Source organism: Podarcis melisellensis (genome assembly GCF_964234715.1).
Source record: "Podarcis melisellensis genome assembly, chromosome: 10".
Classification (NCBI taxonomy): Eukaryota; Metazoa; Chordata; class Lepidosauria; order Squamata; family Lacertidae; genus Podarcis; species Podarcis melisellensis.
In genome coordinates, this window is record NC_138542.1 from 30,002,168 (window position 1) to 30,020,584 (window position 18,417).

The 18,417-nt window shown below is 42.6% G+C and overlaps 1 protein-coding gene across 2 annotated transcripts in view; it reads right to left on the minus strand.

Annotated features, from left to right (window-relative positions):
- The window catches only part of PPM1H (protein phosphatase, Mg2+/Mn2+ dependent 1H), an 82,169-nt gene that overhangs the window by 3,192 nt on the left and 60,560 nt on the right, over positions 1 to 18,417 (minus strand). For both annotated transcript variants that reach the window (XM_081928083.1, XM_081928082.1), the window contains exons 6-9: positions 17,792 to 17,910; positions 7,405 to 7,468; positions 5,221 to 5,328; positions 1,529 to 1,680 (exon numbers count right to left, since the gene is read on the minus strand). In XM_081928083.1, the coding sequence (XP_081784209.1) occupies positions 1,529 to 1,680; positions 5,221 to 5,328; positions 7,405 to 7,468; positions 17,792 to 17,910 (443 nt within the window). The remainder of the gene's footprint in view (positions 1 to 1,528; positions 1,681 to 5,220; positions 5,329 to 7,404; positions 7,469 to 17,791; positions 17,911 to 18,417) is intronic.

An 18,417-nucleotide genomic window follows, 5' to 3' on the forward strand; every position in this document is an offset into this window, starting at 1 on the left:
GTTGGTTATACTTTTGTACCATGTATGGAAGATTCTTATTGTCTGCTGGATATAGAAATTTGCAGTCAATAGCAGAAGACCCTAGGTATCATCAATACTGGACAAAGCAATTAAAACAGATACATATATATCAGACACTAAGATCCACAATTAAGACTTAAGGTAGAACTGTATTTCAAGGTAATGGCATATTCATATTCTTTAAAATACTTTTTGAAAAAGATAGGGGTGGAATTGAACTGAATTATATTACTATTGGGACGCAGGTGGCGCTGTGGGTAAAACCTCAGCGCCTAGGACTTGCCGATCGCATGGTTGGCGGTTTGAATCCCCGTGGCGGGGTGCACTCCCGTCGCTCGGTCCCAGCGCCTGCCAACCTAGCAGTTCAAAAGCACCTCCGGGTGCAAGTAGATAAATAGGGACCGCTTACCAGTGGGAAGGTAAACAGCGTTTTCGTGTGCAGCTCTGGCTCGCCAGAGCAGCGATGTCACGCTGGCCACGTGACCCGGAAGTGTCTGCGGACAGCGCTGGCTCCCGGCCTATAGAGTGAGATGAGTGCACAACCCTAGAGTCTGTCAAGACTGGCCCGTACAGGCAGGGGTACCTTTACCTTTATATTACTATTACTATTATTTATGCGTCTCCCATCTGACTGGTTTGCCCCAGACAATCTGGCTGGCTTCCAGCAGGAAATAAAAAAACATCAAACATTAAAAACTTCCCTATACAGGGCTGCCTTCAGATGTCTTCTAAAAAGCCATAAAGTTGTTTATCTGTTTGATACCTGATGGGAGGGCGTTCTACAAGGCAGACACCACTGAGAAGGCCCTCGTGCCTGGTTCCTTGTAACTTCACTTATTGCAGTGAGGGAATAACCAGAAGGCCCTCAGAGCTGGATCACTATGCTAGGCCTGAATGATGTAGGTGAAGATGCTGCTTCAGGTATATAGAGCCATGGCCGTTTAGGTCATTAAAGGTCAGTACCAACACTCTGAATTGTGCTCAGAAACATACTGGGAGCCAATGTAGATCCTTTAGAACTGGTGTTATATGGTCCCAGCAGCCACTCCCACTCACCAGTCTAACTGCCAAATAAGCATTAATTCAGGAAAATCAATGCTAAACATAAGGAAAGCAAGCAGTCGTAACAGGAAAATGCACTATACGTAACTGGAATAAAAGAGGGAGGCTGCCCCTTCTTAGTACCAGATAAATGAGAGAGCATTTCAGGAACTTTGAGATTAATATCTCTAGCAGTGCATTACTGGATGCTTCATTCACTAATGTAGCAAATTTGGAATGCAACTGTCAAGGCAACTTTACAAAACTGCTGAAGTAGTTTTCAAGCAACTCATTCTCCTTAGGACCTAATTGGAATAAAGCTTTTCAGAACGTGCATTTGTTCCTGCTGAAGCTTCTAATATTGATCAGTGGAAGCACTGCAAATGCAACAAAACACATTCCTGGCAAGCAGTCTGAATCTGCAAAGCACCTTGCTAAGGAAATATAAAAGGGAGAGATTACAAACCTGTGGGGGTCATCAGGGTCACAGTTTGGCAGGAAATTAGTGACCGCTTCTGCCACTTCTTCATTTAATAGTACATCCCAGAGTCCATCTGTTGCCAAGATCAACACATCATCAGGTCCATGCTCATACTGGAGAAGATCATATACCCTCACCTGAAAAACAAAAACAAGCCCATAAGGTGAAGGAGAAACAAGGGTTTGTTTTTGTGGGTGTCTTTCTAATGAATGTTGTATGTTTCTGCTACCCAAAAAATCTACTTGTTTCCCTAACACTTAAAATCAAATGTGGCCACATGTACAGTCCTACACATTTAAGTGGAGATTTTTACCTACTTAGAACAGACCACTTTCTGAAGGGGGACTCCGGTGAGTTGCATCAGCATTATGCCTGAGTGCTGCTTTCTCTCGTTTTACAGTCACCTCTAAGTCAATACTTTGAGCTTCATCAAGTAGTACAGGAAATCACTCGGCATCTTATTTATTTTAAAACAGACCTAGCTGATCTGGAACCTTTAGAAGGTTCAAGGCAGGATCTGCTAATGCAGCATTCAGCCTGCAAACATGTCAGGCAGGAATACCATTACAGACAATTCCAGTCCATTTTAGTCTGCAGCAGCAGCTTTTCACGAAGCTCCCACCTCTATAAAGGCAAAAAACTGGGGAAACATGTACTGTTCAGCTGCATGACAATTGAGAGAAGGTGACATGCCCTAGTCTGACAAACCAACCTGAAATCTCCACTTAAATGTGTAGGACTGTGCATGTGGCCACATGTATGTGACGTGCAGGATATTCTCAAATGTTTTGACAGAAATGGAACTAACAGAAAACTCGCATACCTGAGTATTTCTCATAGTCCTACATGCTGATTAAAAAACTTTACAAAATAAATGTTCACTTACAGCCTGTTGAGTATGGCATCCAAAATATATTCCTTGGCTGCACTGACAGATTTTATTGAACCAGCATAAGGACAAAGGTCATGTTATGTATTTCCAAGTGTGTCTTCTGTGGGAGATACAGGTCTTCTAGCTGCCTGCTTCATACTCCCCATTGTCAAACCACCTGGCTCCTTGAAGTCCGAAAACAAAACCTTCAGGAGTCCTTCTGAATTACTAACAGAGCACTTTAATTACTCCAGCAGTAGCTGTATTTTCAGAGAAGTGAAGTGACCTTGTGACAACTGACAAAAGGAAGTTATTATCTGGACTAGGATTTGGAAACAGCACACCTGGCTGGGAATGCTGATTTATCCTTACGGCTGGCAGGGTCAGTGCTCTGCGGTTGTGTTGGGAAACACACTTGGCATTGCTGGAAGAGAATCATTTATCCTCTCTTTGTGTTGTGCTAATCTTTGAAATCCAGGATTAGGAAATATATATGGAGTACTTAGACTTCTTAATGCAGTTAGATCCCAGTGCAAACATTCAATATTCCCTTTAACTAATGGAGAAACTTGGATTTTAAAAAATGAGATATATAATTTACTACGGTGGAAGGTAAGATTAAGGAATTAGAAGCTGATGAGCTATACATCCAATTGCTCATTCCTCATTCAAAGTGTCAAAAATAAAACCCAAAAGTTGTCAAGTCCACTGGAGAGGAACATAATTCACACCCTCTAGACACCAACAAAGTGTTACACCACCACAGACCTATAAGGCAGCACAAAGTATCCATGCTCATTCCCCCACTTCTCATTAGCTAAAAGCAAGAAGATAAATGCAATGCATCTCTTTCATACAACAAAGGTCTAGACCTCCTTCCTATTAAAGTATCAGAACAAACAACAGAATATATAGTGGCTTCTCCTTGTTTATAGCAATGTAGCCTTTAAAAATATGGTTAAATCTATACAATGAACACAAAATTACACAGAGGCTGTATGTCAACACAACCTTTTCTTGTTTGCTTGATTTAAATATGTATTTATTAATTTTCAGAGGAAAAAAAGCCAACAATTAAACAGCAAGTTGAAAGGCAAGAACCAGATAAACATTCCCCAACCCCAAAATGGCAGAGGCAGCTTCCATATTTAGTGATTGTAATCCCACTGCTTTTCAGAAGTGCCAGTCACAGTGCCAATATCCAACCAAGTCATTTCTTCCTAATTAAATATGATGTGTGGGTTGGGTGGGCTGGATGGAGAGCTAAGACAGCTAATGATGGAATAAATGTAGCACATTTGAGAAACAAAGTTTGCTCTCGGTGCCCATCAGCTGACCGACGCTGAATGTAAGCCCTCTGAAGTCACACTGTCAGCTGATTGGATCTGAGAGCATGCCTGCAAAGGGATTCATTACACCTGCAAAAATGGACACTTTCTTTTCACTGCAGATTGGTACCTGAGTCCAAGCTACTCCCACAAATGGACAACTTCAAAGGGGCTTGTTGTTGTTGTCAATCAGCTGAGCCCTGGCTACCAAGGAAGAATCAATAATACCTACCCCCCCCCCCAACATGTCAGTTGTTGAGCATGTGGGGTATCGGGGGGGGGGGAGGAAATGGTCTCATGGGCCAAATTAGGTTGTTCCCAACCATTGCACTATGTGTTCCATCACTATTTTCCTATAGTGTTTGTAAGGGTGATTCGAGATAGCTACCTGTCTTGAGCACTCTCTTCATTTTTTGCTTTATGGTACAGCACCCAGCTGGGAACAAGAGCAGCACCATCTTGATACACTCTCCTTTAATCTACACCCAGGTAGAAAATGTTCCTATCACTTCAGACTCAACTAGCCACAAAAGGTTCTCATTCTCATCCTTGAAATCCTTGTCGTTCTTCTGGGTCTCCTTCCCTAAGAAATGGTCATATATTTTATGAAAGTGATGGCCTGAAACAGGGAAAACAGTTACCTTGGGAGTTATTCTGGGCTTAAGGGTTTTATGTGAAGATGTCCTAAATGACACAAAATGTGTTTTGAAAGCTTTACCAAGTTCAAAGCACAACATGCAACACTCCTGATATGACCCATTTTTCACTATGGAATTCAAGAGAAACAGTCAACATAAGCAATCCTCGGCTACTTTACAACTGATCAACAGAGCTACTTAAATAAAATAAATCCTCTCTTAATTGCATTTTTCCTTCTCATCTAACTCACTGACAAACGTAAAAATACAATCCAAATGATTTATATGTAACTTTTAAAGTCTGGTACTCAGCTTTATTATCTGCTGTACTCGCCAATTAACCCCCTCCCCCCTTTAGGGTTCGCTTTTAAAAATAAGACACCCACCAAACAGCTCCTCTATGTTTCCTGCCCTGTAGTCAATTTCCAGTACAGAGCGCCAAATGTCCATTTTATGGTTCTATAACTTTTATACTAATGTTTGTCAAATGTGTTTTATGGGCTTTCTAAATCCCTCTAGACAGCTATAAATTTAACTTACATCCTCTAGCCATATTTGGCTGCAATCCTAAACTTGCTTACTTGGGAGTGAGCCCCACTGAACAAAGGGACTTACTTTTGAGTAAACATGCACAGAATGGTACACTTAGACATGGAATGAGTTTTGACCATCTTTTCCTTAAGCCACGACTATGTTCCCTATTTAAGGTGTTCATTGCAACCATTTTTCATGTGGACACCTAAATATTTCACAAGCAGGTCAAGACGTGTTGCAAAGATTTTTAAAGCCATAGTTTAGGTCCCTTGTCCTGTTCCCATAAAAAAGGTGTGAATGTTTTACCTCTGGCGACGAGGACAAAAAAGGTTTGATGTAGATGTTTGAGTCATGCACCTTCAAGTCATGGTCTCCAAGTCCTCTCGTAACCCCAATAGTTGCCATGACACGAGCCTGGAAACGGAGAAAGAAACCAGTTACAGGGCTGTTCTGGGAGGCAGGTGTATGTGAAAGCTGTTACCAGCAACTGCACCAATAAATCCTACTCAAAAGCTCACTTCACATGTTTGCTTGAAAGCATGAAGGGGCAAGTAGGAACATATGAAGAAGTCACATCCCACCTAGATTATGTATGCGCTGGATATCCTCCCCAACAAACACGTTCAGCATTTGTTGAGTGGGGGGTTGCTATCGTTCACATACATGGCATATTCAGGGTTCCTGTCCCATGTTGGGAAGACTACCCCCTTGAGTGTAATCTTGTGTTGGCTGGGGAGTATGCCCACCACAAAAAGGCAACCGGCATGTGAGCCAAAGCAGGTAGAAAGCTGTTCTCATCACCACAGCCACCAGTACAAAGGTGTGCTAGTCACCACTGCCATCCAATCGTACAGAAGCAATGCTAGATCAAGGAGTGGCCTCAAGCTGCAAGCAAGTGTCTTCAAGGTGAGGGCAACCCCATCCAAGACAGCCTGCATTCCAGACCCTGAAATATGTGGTTACATATCAAGAGCCCATATCCTGTCATGAGTCAAAGCCTATATTACCAAGCAAGTTGAGGGAATGTTGCCCAAGACTGGTCATCTGAGACCTACAGTAATTGCACACATTCAAGTAAATGGCTGCAGTTATAACGTGTGACAAATCATATAAACTCACCTACAGGGCATAACCTGTACCCTTCTTTCATTATACAAAAAACTTTGGCAAAGACTGGGGAGGTTTTTGGCCTAAAATAGAGGCAACAGTTCTTTACAAAACAATGAACACAACAACAAATACCTAGCAAGAAAACTCTTGGGACAGCCTGCTGCTCCCAGAAATTGACTACAACTATAACCATCACTGACCACTAGACATGTTGGATGGGGCTAACGGGAGTTGTAGTCTAGAGGGCAGAAGGTTGGGGAAGGCCACCACAGAACAATCAAATGTCCTCTACCAACCTCCCTCCTTCCTGACACCTTTGCATCAGCCCTGGGGTATTTTCAAGATCCCTTAGCAAAAGAATAGGATTCTTGAGACAGCTTATGGTGCAGATACCTCATTTTACTGATGGTACTGGTTTACTGCAATACTGGACACACTCAATTCTGGCTCTAAAATACACTGCAAAGTAAACCCACTAAGCCCAAACGCAAAAATAGGGAGAAAAATAAACTTAGAAGTAGCAGGTGTACAAATACTTCTGAAAACAAACCAGCCATCAAATCGTACAGATTTGAGTCCTGCATAGCTAGATTAATTCTGAAGATAGGCTATTAAAACAAAAATCAAATAAGCAATAAAGCCATTGGGAAAGAGTTGCTTAGAAACAGTGTGAGCACACCAATGCCAATAATCTAAGACTTCAGTGCCCTTTTATTGATTCTAGAGTTGTATCTCTCAGGCATGCTGGGATCAGTGCAAATAACCTTGCTGTTTTTAATTATGCATCTCTTTCAAGAGCATTCTCAGTATTTCCACACACACCCTCTCCTGAAAGAGAATTTTATTCCTAAACTTGAACTGAGCAGTGAATGCAGCTAAGAACACATACACAAAACAAATTCATGCACCAATAGAGTTCAGTCTTGCTTGATCCCAATACACTAAGATTGTACTCAAAACTAACTAAACAAACATTACGTCTTTTGTCTTTCCCCAGCTTTTATTGGATCACATTTAATGTAGTAGTCAAGCTGCAGTGAGCTGTCTGCAAATCAAATAAATAAATAAATATTTTATTTTCAAAAAGCCTCTCTCAGTCCCGATTGCTTGAAAGAAAACAAAATAATTAAGTGGGTGAAAAAAGAAAATTCATCCATAAATGTTATTAAACTGCTTTCACCCCCCCCCCCATAGACTGCATTTTCCCCCTTACAGACAGCAGGAACTGATTTACGGCAGGCACAATATTCTTTCAAGCTGTCAGAACGATAAAATAAAGAGATAGCAACTGGAAAATGTTGGACTGCTTGAGGCTAAATTGAGTGGTAAACAGTTATAAGGCACCATATTCCTTTGAAATGGCAAAACACTGATTCCTACCTTCTTGCCTTCTCCGTATATAAGAGGAAACTTCAAGTCATCCTCTTCAATGGTTTTGTATGCCCTGTGGGAAGATAAACAGCATTTTATAAAGATTGCACTCAATTACTGACCCAATGCCCTGACACTAGGTGACTGTTTGCTTGTTTTTGCTTTTTCTCCACAAGTTTGTCTAGGCTCCAACTTTACAATGCATTCCTGATTTCTCTCTCTTTCTCTCTTCATACTACACCTGCTGGATGGTACCATTTTTTGCAAAAGAAAAAGTTAAGCAAAGAACATAATGTAATTTTATCAACAAGCCCTACCTTTTCATTTTAATAACGGATGAGAAAGTAAGTTGGGAAAACATCCCAATTACTAGAAGTGTGGGCCGCAGTGTCCACCAAACAACAACACAAATCCATTTAGGAATGGAATCTCATTGTTAATTGGTAGCTGTGAGAAACAGCAGGGTTTGTAGATAAAGGATGGCATAAACCAGCTCTTTAAAAAAAATCCATCAGATGCTAAATACATAAAGGAAAGCTTGAAGTTTGATATACCTTTCATCAGGTTATTTAATGCTCATCTGCCCTTGACTATGACATTCAAACTTGCCAGAAATTCTCAGTGCCAGGATCCCCTACACCTTCCAAATAATTACTGGCGAGTCAATATGGAATGAAGCTCCTTGTTGGAATTAGCACGCCAGACACTTGTAGGTTGATTGGCGTATACGGGTGCTTATACCTGCTGCATGTGCCCTGAGAATCTGCAAATGACCAAAGGCTCCACTATATACAGGGAAAGTTTACTGCATACTGTTGTTTTGTGCACAATTGCTTTCCACATGGGGAGTGTCCTTACCCAGGGTGGTAAGAAGCCACCCTGAGAGAAATAAAATAGGCAGGTCTGCTCTTCTTGTATTTCATAGAATCACAGAATTGTAGAGTTGAAAGGGACCCTGAGGATCACCTGGTCCAACCGCCTGCAATGCAGGAATCTCAGCTAAAGCATCCATGACAGATGGCCATCCAAGCTCTGCTTAAAAACCTCCAAGGAAGGAGAGTCCACTATCTCCTTAGGGAGTCCCACAACCACTATTGTTTCTCTGGACACTGAGGGATGAGCATTTAGGGTTCTGTTAGTGAGAGACAGGAAAGCACAGAAGTCTACAGCTAATGACTAAGATTATGTGCCATTGCAAATAGATTTGAGCATGAAGATTCTGAAAAACAGGATTTTCATGGACCTGGCCATTGAATATTAAACTTGGGGAGGGGTCCTGCTTTTTAACCTTGGCTAATGGTTTATTGTTCTGGGACATGGACAAAACTGGACCTGTCAAAGAAGAGGAAGCAGCTCTTTTTCTAGTTGACAGGCTAGCAATTGTTGAAAGGGACTCAAAAATAAGCTGTGAAAAATTGTTTGATACACCTGCCCAGTCTCCCTCTCCCACCACACCATACGCCCCATTCTTATTTTACAGTGCACACCCATCTGGGCAATTTCGCTTGACAGCAAAGCAATAAAACTATGTTTATGCTGTCCATGTTACTTACAGGCAGAGCACAGTGTGTTAAATATGCTGTGCCACTGCTGTCATCCCACAAACCCAGACAGAGAGAAAGAGAGAATAGAGGAAGCTCCTTTTCAAAGCATGCCAGCATGACAACTCTGGAGAGATCCGTTTAATCCAACAGCACCAAACAATAAAATTGCAGCTAAGTAGCAGCTCCACTGCCTTTGAGAGGAATCAACGGCTGTCAAAGCATGACGGAAACTGTAGTAAAGGTGAGGCTGCAATATGGCCTTGAGCCTAACATTCTCTCGGCACCAGATCACATCTTTTAAAAGCAAATGCAGGATCGTATATTCTAAAGGCTGTACTTTCGAAAGTTGCTACTGCCTCCTTCCATCTCACCACCCGCATGGCATTTGTGAAGGCCTCTTGCACTCGACAGGAGCGCTCATTAAAGGGTAAGTGTGTGTGCAGGCTGGCAGTTGGATACAAATTGAAAACGAAAATAGCATTCAACATTTACAAAAGGAAGGCCAGAAAAACAACAACACACATAGCAGTAGCTTGATACCCCCTCCACACAAAAAAACACCTGGGAGTGGCCCAGTAGCACCACCGATTGGCCTTGTCCCATTCTAACTCCACAGAAACCGAACGCAGACTATGTTGTAGTTTTTCTCCCCTTTTGACAAACTGTCCCTACAAGGTTTTTAATTCAGTGATGGGCATTTACCTCCCCACACTTCTTTTTTTTACACCCATGCTTTCACACAGACACAGTCTCTTAACCTGTAGGAAGAACAACACGGATGTCACTCAATTGTTACACTAAACAGGTATGTATCTTTTGCCCTATTCTGGTGTTCTAAAAATGCACACCGGCTTAAACCGAGGTGCAGAAATGTCCGATCCACCTCCAACTTTCTGCACTGAGAAGGCGGGTCTGAAGAAGGCATGTGGGTACATCCAGTTTAACAGCTTTGCAAGCTTCCCTGAAATTGGGGACGCTGTTGTAAGGTTCAGCCAAATCAATTCCCAAGCTCTTTTCAGGCCTTTTAGGATGGCCTGGGGTCGGGCGGACATACCTGGAACATACGAGAACACAGGTGGGGGTGAGCTTGCAGGTGCATGTTCCTACGCCCCAGTTTAAGCCCCACACACCTTCTTTTAAATGCCTGAATTTGCCATTGACTGGGAATCCTATTTTCTTCATATCTTGTTATCCATTTAAAGCTGCCTTTTAAGGACAACAAAACAAAACAACGACATAGTGTGAACATACTCAAAAAGGGCATGGCTGGAATTGCTGGGGCCTGTTCCAAATGTATAGCTTAAAGGCCAGTGTCAGGGTTTTACCTCTATTATGGATACACAGGAAATACAGAGATTTCCAGACCATCCTGCTTAGGACATGGCAAATATTTGAACAGCATCAGGTAGGGAGTAGGATGTAGCATAATGATTTACTGTCCCAAATTAGAACTGCCTTGCTAGACCAGGCTGAATGGGACTAGCTAGCACAATAGTCCGCTTCCAATAGTGCTCAGCTGGGTATCACTGGGAAGCTGGTAATCCTGGCAAGCAGGTCACAAAGGAGACATCCATCTCCTCTTCCTGAGAATAAATTCTTCCTTTTATTGTTTGCCTAATGACCAACAGCCCATTGAAAGTCCCAATTCTCTATGAACTTGCCTAACGTTCTTACAAGCTAGGTCCCATCAAGTCTTACAGGATTATAGGTGATATCTGACAAGGTCATACATCGAGTACATTCAATGTAATCACTGTATGATAAAGTTAATTTCAATGGGTTTACTTAATTTGTTAGATTTCCTGCCCACCATAACTTTCCCAGGCAGGCTACTATATCAAAAACAACACAAACTGAAACAAAACCAAACATCAATACCAAACAACCACTGAAATAAGATGCAACTTCAGGAAGGTCATATAAAAATACTTTTCAGTTGTCACAAGACCAGGTGAAGAGGTATGTCTTTAGCACATGCCCAAAGTTGAGTAACAACAATGCCTGATGCACTTCTATGGGGAGGGAGTTCCACAATTTTGGAGCTACCACAGAGAAAGCCCTCTTCCCAGACCGCTGACCCTTCTACCACAACTACCATCTGCTTCATCTGTGACACAGAATTCTGTCTAAATCTCAAGGATTTATCTGAAGGGCCTTCTCGGTAGTGGCACCCACCCTGTGGACGCCCTCCCATCAGATGTCAAGGACTTAAATAACTCTACAACTTTTAGAAGACATCTGAAGGCAGCCCTGTATAGGGAAGCTTTTCATGCTTGATGTTTTATTACGCTTTTATATTTGTTTGAAGCTGCCGAGAGTGGCTGGGACAACCCAGCCAAATGGGTCGGGTACAAATAATAAAATTATTATTATTATTCTAGCAAAATTGTCCCATCAGGCTGCTGACAGAATCACAGCACTGCTCTCCTGGCCATTCACCACCCATTAGACCTCTGCCAGACAGCTAAATGCAGGTGCAATGTCAACACCACCACTTGATAGGTGGCAATAATGCTCTCTCACCTGTGCTCATTCAGGTTCAGGTTGGAATTTCTGCCACCTGCCCTCCAGCCGCTGTACTTCCTACTTCATCACACACAGATACCTGGAGTGCCAAGGCAACCCGAGCAGTCTGCAGGATGAGTGTGGTACTTTTACCTGAACTACTGTAGGTTGCCTAGGGGACTATGTTATACGGAAACAAAAGTTCTTGAAGTTCATTCAAGTTTGCTATGTATTGATTCATATTCAGAAGGGTGTGCTAGTAACTCAATGCCCATGGGTAATCTATATTTATGCAAACATAAGCAAGAGGGGAAGTTCTAGTAGGCAACTGCAGGAGGCGTGAACCACCCCTTTTTAGTAAATGGCAGTGGGGAATAAGTAGAGACTTGCCTCTTAACTTTTTTCTCAGGGCTGCAAACAGTGATGCATTCTAAAAGGTCTGCTCTCACACTTTGCTCTCCTCCAAAGTCCCTAAGCAGCACAAGTCTCTTGCTTATGCACTGCTTCAGATTCCAAATGCAATTTCTTCCCTTGAAGAAATAAAGAAACCACAGGAGGGAAACGAGGCCACGGGAAGCTGCAAAGCATATTGTGGAAAGGCCAGGAACAGACCCACAAGGATGAAGGAGCTAAATCCAAGTGCAAGCTTGGTAAGAGTGAACGTGAAGGAACTCTGGTTGCTTTCATACAATGCAATGCATTCTAAGAAGGGGGTGATAAGACAACAAGTAAGGTCTGACCACAGTATGAAATAAACCTGCAGGTACTAGAAGCATCTAGTACCAAAAAGAAAGAAAGAAATCCCTACAGGAAGACGGCGCAAATCAGTATTGTCAGTATTTTACATCCTTGCAAATGCTTTTAAAACGGGGTTCATTTAGCATCAGAAGATTAAGGCTGAAGTGTGCCACTTTTCCAGGAAATGTGAATCAAGACACCCTTTCAGGAACAATCTCTTTTTTATTTTGCTGCACAGATATGTCATGGATGCCCTTTTCTTGAACTGTGAGACTTAATCCCAGTTCATAAGAATTCAAGAGGAGGGTAATTTGTTACTGTTTGTTGGGTGGGGGGGGGGGAGTAATTTTATAATAGTATTGACTACAATTCAATAAAACACACACACATTTTCTATATTAAAAAAGGGGCTTCAGTTCTGGAATTTCAAAGCCTGGCTAGGCAGGATTCTTCACTTAGCTGTTTATGCAGAGTAAGAGAAATCAAAGCTAAGGACAAGCCCATTAAGCAACATGCACAATTCGGGAATGGCTATTTTCTTCACTCTTGCTTCAGCTGTGTTGCTGTCAAAGATAGTAACACTTAACAAGCAGGCCAAGGCAGCAATGTTCCAACGATTCAAACTATCCAAGGGTTAGTCTATTATTACCATGTGCCAACACAGCTGAGCGTATTGTGCAAAATCCTTAGCAATGTCGCAGAGAATGACGGCCAGAACACACCTCTCAAGTTCATGTGATGCGATCGCATGGGCTAGCTCTGTACAAGAGACACAACTTCCAGATAAAAGAATTTCACACAGAGGCATTATTATATATATTAGTTAGAGCATAAGAAATGGAATCTAGAGTGAACCCAGTCTGAAACTCTTGTGTGTCACTTCATTTCAGTTTTATTAGTCATTGTCCTGGACCAATTATTACTTGCACATGAACTTCCTTATCGGAGGATTGTGGGTTGATTTTGGGTTTCTTATTTAAGCCTGGATTTGTGCAACTGCAGCTAAGTGTGCTCTCTCTCTCTTTTTCGCTTGCGTGCTCTCTCTCTCTCTCTCTCTCTCTCTCTCTCTCTCTCTCTCACACACACACACACACACTTGTTCAATTTAACAAATAAAAAGATCAACCAGAATTCTGCAGACCTCAACTGTGAGATCAAAACTTTAGCTTCTGTTTGTATTACTTGTGTAGGTAGATAGATAGGTGCAACATTAAAATGTTTGCAAGGTTCCAATAACAAAAGAGGAAGGGTGACAACAATTTATAGGAAGAGGAAAATAGAAAATTGCACGAGACCATGTACTAATGAGACAGGTGAAGCTGGAAGTGGTCGAGACCACCCAGCTGGCTTCATAGCTGAATGGGAATATGGACCTGACTTTCTCAAGCAAGAACACACACAGAAGAACATAAGAAGAGCCTGCTAGATTCAGGCAGTGAAACATCTAGTCCAACATCCTATTCTCACAATGGCTAACCAGGAGTTGCTTTATCATTTTGGTTGCCTTTTGCATGTTCTAGTAATGACACCACACTGGCCTCCAGATTGCTGCGAGATTAAATAAATATCAATTAGGAATATTCAGGTACCAATTAAAAGTACTTATTTCCAAGGTCGTCGTCCTGTGTTAATGTGGAAGGGAAATGACACACTAAACATATCTTGGGAGGTTACAACAAAACTGATAAGGCAGTGCAAAAAACCACAAGAAGCAGACTACTCAAACACATCTTGCCCTGCTATTCTTTCCCTCACAGTTAGGGGGTGAGTATGGGGCTTCTCTGGTTTGTTTGTTGTCTCCAGCTGGCCCTGCTCCAACAGCACTGGCTCTGTTCCTCTGGCATGTGTGCACTTAGGGAAAGAAGAGTCATTTGTCATTGCCAGGAGATGTGCTGTACACAGCAGGTCAGATCTCCTCCCCTGCTGTTCCTGCAGCCAGAGCTGCAAATCTTGAAAAGATGCAGAACATGCATGTTGTGAACAGCCATTTATCATTCCAGAAACGTGTTACAAACAGAATACAGGGAGCTATGTTTCTCTGGGGCGCATGACGCCAGGAACCCAAACGTACCCGTGCAAAGGGCTTTTGTTAAATCTAATTCCGCTTCTATCTTCTGTCTCCTTCTGTTGTCAGTAGCTGCAGATTAACACAGCAGTCATCTTTCTTTAACCACCCCACTCCCTAAAACAGGTCTGCTGTCTCCATAACCATTATATTTTATAAAAAACCACAAAAGCTACTTGGATTAAATATAGATCACATACTATAGGGGGGAAAGGGCTTGTTTAATTACGCACTTGAGATATGTTCCCTCTCTCAAAATCATGATCACTGCTGGAAGTTGAAATGTTTCACTAGGAAAAACAAAGCCAAACAAAAAACCCAGCTAAACACACAGACACCATTTTCCATGGGAGCTCATGAGAATTATACGAATCAGAAAGCAAGGTGTAACTGAGCAGGTGGAAGCATAAGGCAGACAGGCTGCGGGTTGCTCTTTGTACCCTGGAGTCAGACTGTTAGAGAAGACCACTTATCTGAATAAGACTAATAAGAGCCAGCTAATTAGGCCCGTCGGCATTGGCTGGCAGATAAATCCAGGTCTGGGAAAGGGACATTGCCACTTTAAATACTGCCTTGGGATCTGTGGCAAAGCTAATGAGGACTGTCAGTTGGGCCTCTTTTATTAGGTGGCTCTCTGGAGGATAACGCCTAAGGTTTTGGAACCAGGGCTTCTGCACTTGATTCAATAAATCAATTTATATTAAAGAGGAGGGGAGGAGGCACTGCAGATCTGGTGTTGGCTTCATAAACTATTCTGTGGCATTTCTCAATCTACTTATCCCCTGCTCTGCCAGACTGCCTGGCTGGGCTGTCAAGTGCCACCGAGCAGAGCAATAAAGAAGAAGAAGAGAAGCGCCCTCAGCTACAACATTTGCTGAACGCAACATGCAAGTTACACAACGCAAAGCACACATGAGCTGCTGTGTTTAGCGGGCTTCCTCTGGGACTACGTTTTTTGTTTGTTTGTTTGCCAACTGGAATTAAAGCAGACTAGCTTTGGTGCTAGTTGCAAGAGAAAAGTGAAAAAGGTCAACCCCAGACGAAATTAGAAAACACGCATACAGGAAGAAAGAAACAAGAAGCAAGATTAGAATGCAGCTGCTTGTTAAAATCAAATACTCAAGAGACCTGAATACCTGCTCTATCAGGAAGGAAGGAAGGACAATGCCAACTTGACAGACATCATTCCATGAAAGCAGAAAACATTTCAGGGTCCCCTGCCCTTAGGACTCCAGCCTCTGATTCAGAATGAGTGGGTGTGGGTGTGGGTGTGTGCGCACACACGCCTGTGTGCAGTGGAGGGGGGGAGAGATACACCAAAATACATAGATACACAATATACATTGCCAGCTAACTGTAAGAAAAGCTTACAGAAACACAGCAGCAAAGCCACTGGGGGATAAATGAATGGCATAGGCTGACCCACCTGACTCCTACCAACTTAGGGTTGCCATATGTTGAAGAGCGAAAAAAGAGGACACATTTGCAGACTTCTAACTATAGATCACTATGGCGACTCTCATTTTACATACCCATGAAAAAGAGGATGTGTCCTGGAAAAAGAGGGCATATGGCAACCTGTATCATGGCTTTGGCTACTAACGCTTTGCCTGCAGCTGAACACGATGGAGAAGATTTCTGTGTTCCAAAGATGATCCCTTTGGGATCATGGCATTTATTTTATTTCAGTAAAAAAAGAGGGTGAGACTTATAAGCCATATTATAAGGCCTAAAGAGCAGTCAGGTGGCTAGTCAAGACAAAACAAGTACAGTCAAACCTCGGTTGTCGGACGTAATCCGTTACGGAAGCCCGTTCGGCTTCTGAAATGTTTCACAACAGAGGTGCGGCTTCCGATTAGTTGCAGGAGTTTCCTGCACACAAGCGGAAGCTGCATCAGTCGTTTGGCTTCTGAAAAACGTTCGGAAACCAGAGCATTGACTTCCAGGTTTTCAGCATTCGGGGGCTGAAACACTCCAAAACGGAGGCGCTCGGGATCTGAGGTTTGACTGTATGTATCACAACAAAGTATTTCCTGAGTACAGAAAATGAAAGCTGTGCACAAGCCACAAAAGTTGCTCAAAGTACTTTCTCCTTCTCTAATCATCCTCCGGCGGCGCCGGCGGCAGCTGCTACATCAGCCACAACTGGTAGCAGCCTGTTCCTGTTCCAGGTGAAAATGACGTGAGTATATAAAAGGAAATATTCATGAGGCATCCTGTAAACAAGTCTGGTTTCCTTTAAAAAAAAACATTAACATGACCAAAAGGTTCAGAAGGAGCACAAAAGTAAGTTCTACTTGCGAGAATTTTACGCTTGGATTACACTTCAACATAAAAAGCTAGAACTTCAGGGAACTTCAGGGAGAACCATCTATAGCTTTCCACGTTCAAGTAATATTTGATGTGGGAGAGAAGTCAAACACACAAGACCCCATCTTCATTCTGAAGCGGCACAGTCTTTTGAGGATTGGAGTCTACTCCTCAACATTTTGGGCTGCTCTTATGTTGCTGATTGGAAAGGTTTAAGCTGGCCCACAGAAAAAAGGCATGGGAAACATCCAAAGTACTTAATACAGTCACATGAGAACTGTAATTCAGGCTTTTGTCTGAATGTCCTATTTCCACTTTCAATCCCAAGGACATAAAGTGTACTGGGACTTTAAAATGTAATTAAATATGAGCAGATGGCAAATTTCAGTCTGAGATACCTCAAGTTCTTGTCCTGCAAGAAACTGTGGTCCGTAACTACAATGCCAGCCTTAGTAGGTGTCACAAGGAAGTAGACACTGAAGATAATAAGCATCATTCTCCCATCTATGTAACACTCTAGTAAGTTTAATTCCTGACAAAGTTACCAGCTACAGTGATAGGTGATGATTGAAGAGAGTTAAGAGTAGCAGCCTTGAACCAAACCAAAGACTAAATGGATGATGCAAGTCCTGGGCATTAACTACCACCTTCAGCAAACCTATACAAGCTGACCAGCCAATTGCTCTGAAAAAGTTCCAGAGCCCAGGAGAAGAGAAAGTTTACAAAGAAACCAACATTACCTCAAATCGGTCCCATCTAGTGTAGATGTGAAATTGTACAATATGGAAAACAGTATTAATAATCCAGTTTTGTCTCCCCCCACCCCCCGCTGAAACGGGATGCAGAATTAGGGAACTGTGGCTTTTTGAACAATATTGCTAACATGTCGCACTAAATTTCATTCAAATCACGGGACGTGCTGTGACACAGCAACAAATGCCACTGGACAATGTCGCTACCCGCCCACCCTTTCCAAATATGTGTGTGCTTCGGTTCTTCCACAATTCCCCCAGGAAATTAACTAGGCATAGGCAAACTCGACCCTCCAGATGTTTTGAGACTACAATTCCCATCATCCCTGCCCACTGGTCCTGTTAGCTAGGGATCATGGGAGTTGTAGTCCCAAAACATCTGGAGGGCCGAGTTTGCCTATGCCTGTGGTAGGGAAATGCAGGGGAAATGGAACAAACTGTTGTGTGGATGCTGCCCTCTAAAAAACAGGAGGCGTTCTTACCAGCCAGTCATATTGAAGTCTCTGTAGAGCATTCTTTTCCCAACTTCCTTCCTCTGGACCCTCCTTGGAAACTCAAAGTGTGTAAACTCATTTCCCAGCAAGTGCGGCTGCATATATGCCTACAAGATTAAAAAGGGGGAAATGAAAGAGGACAATCATTATTGGAGATCTTGCATTGTTATTCTCTGTTTTCAAGGAGAGGTGGTAACTGTAAACAAATGATGAACAAAATCTCAGAAGCCCACTATTATAAAATCTTAAATAACTTCCACTGGATAATAAGTCTCCCCCTCCCTACCCTCAAACCTTTGAACTACTGCAAAAACATTTTGTCACCTCTTCTGTCCTCAAGTTACACCACTTGTGCTTCTGCCAATTACTTGCAGTTCAGGACAACTTGCCTACAAAACCTGGTACTGTACTTGGTTGAGGGTAGGCATTGCAACGTGGCTCTTCCATCACCTTTGGCACCAGTTTTGGCCCTTGAATTCTGCATGCACTACTGCCATTTTAGTTGGGTGCTACAGAAAAATCTCTTTAGACATATGGCTCTGCCCCTGTAATGATGGAGTGGTAGAGATCATAGGCCATGTTCTCTTAATGCTGCCCCTGCTGCCAAGATATAA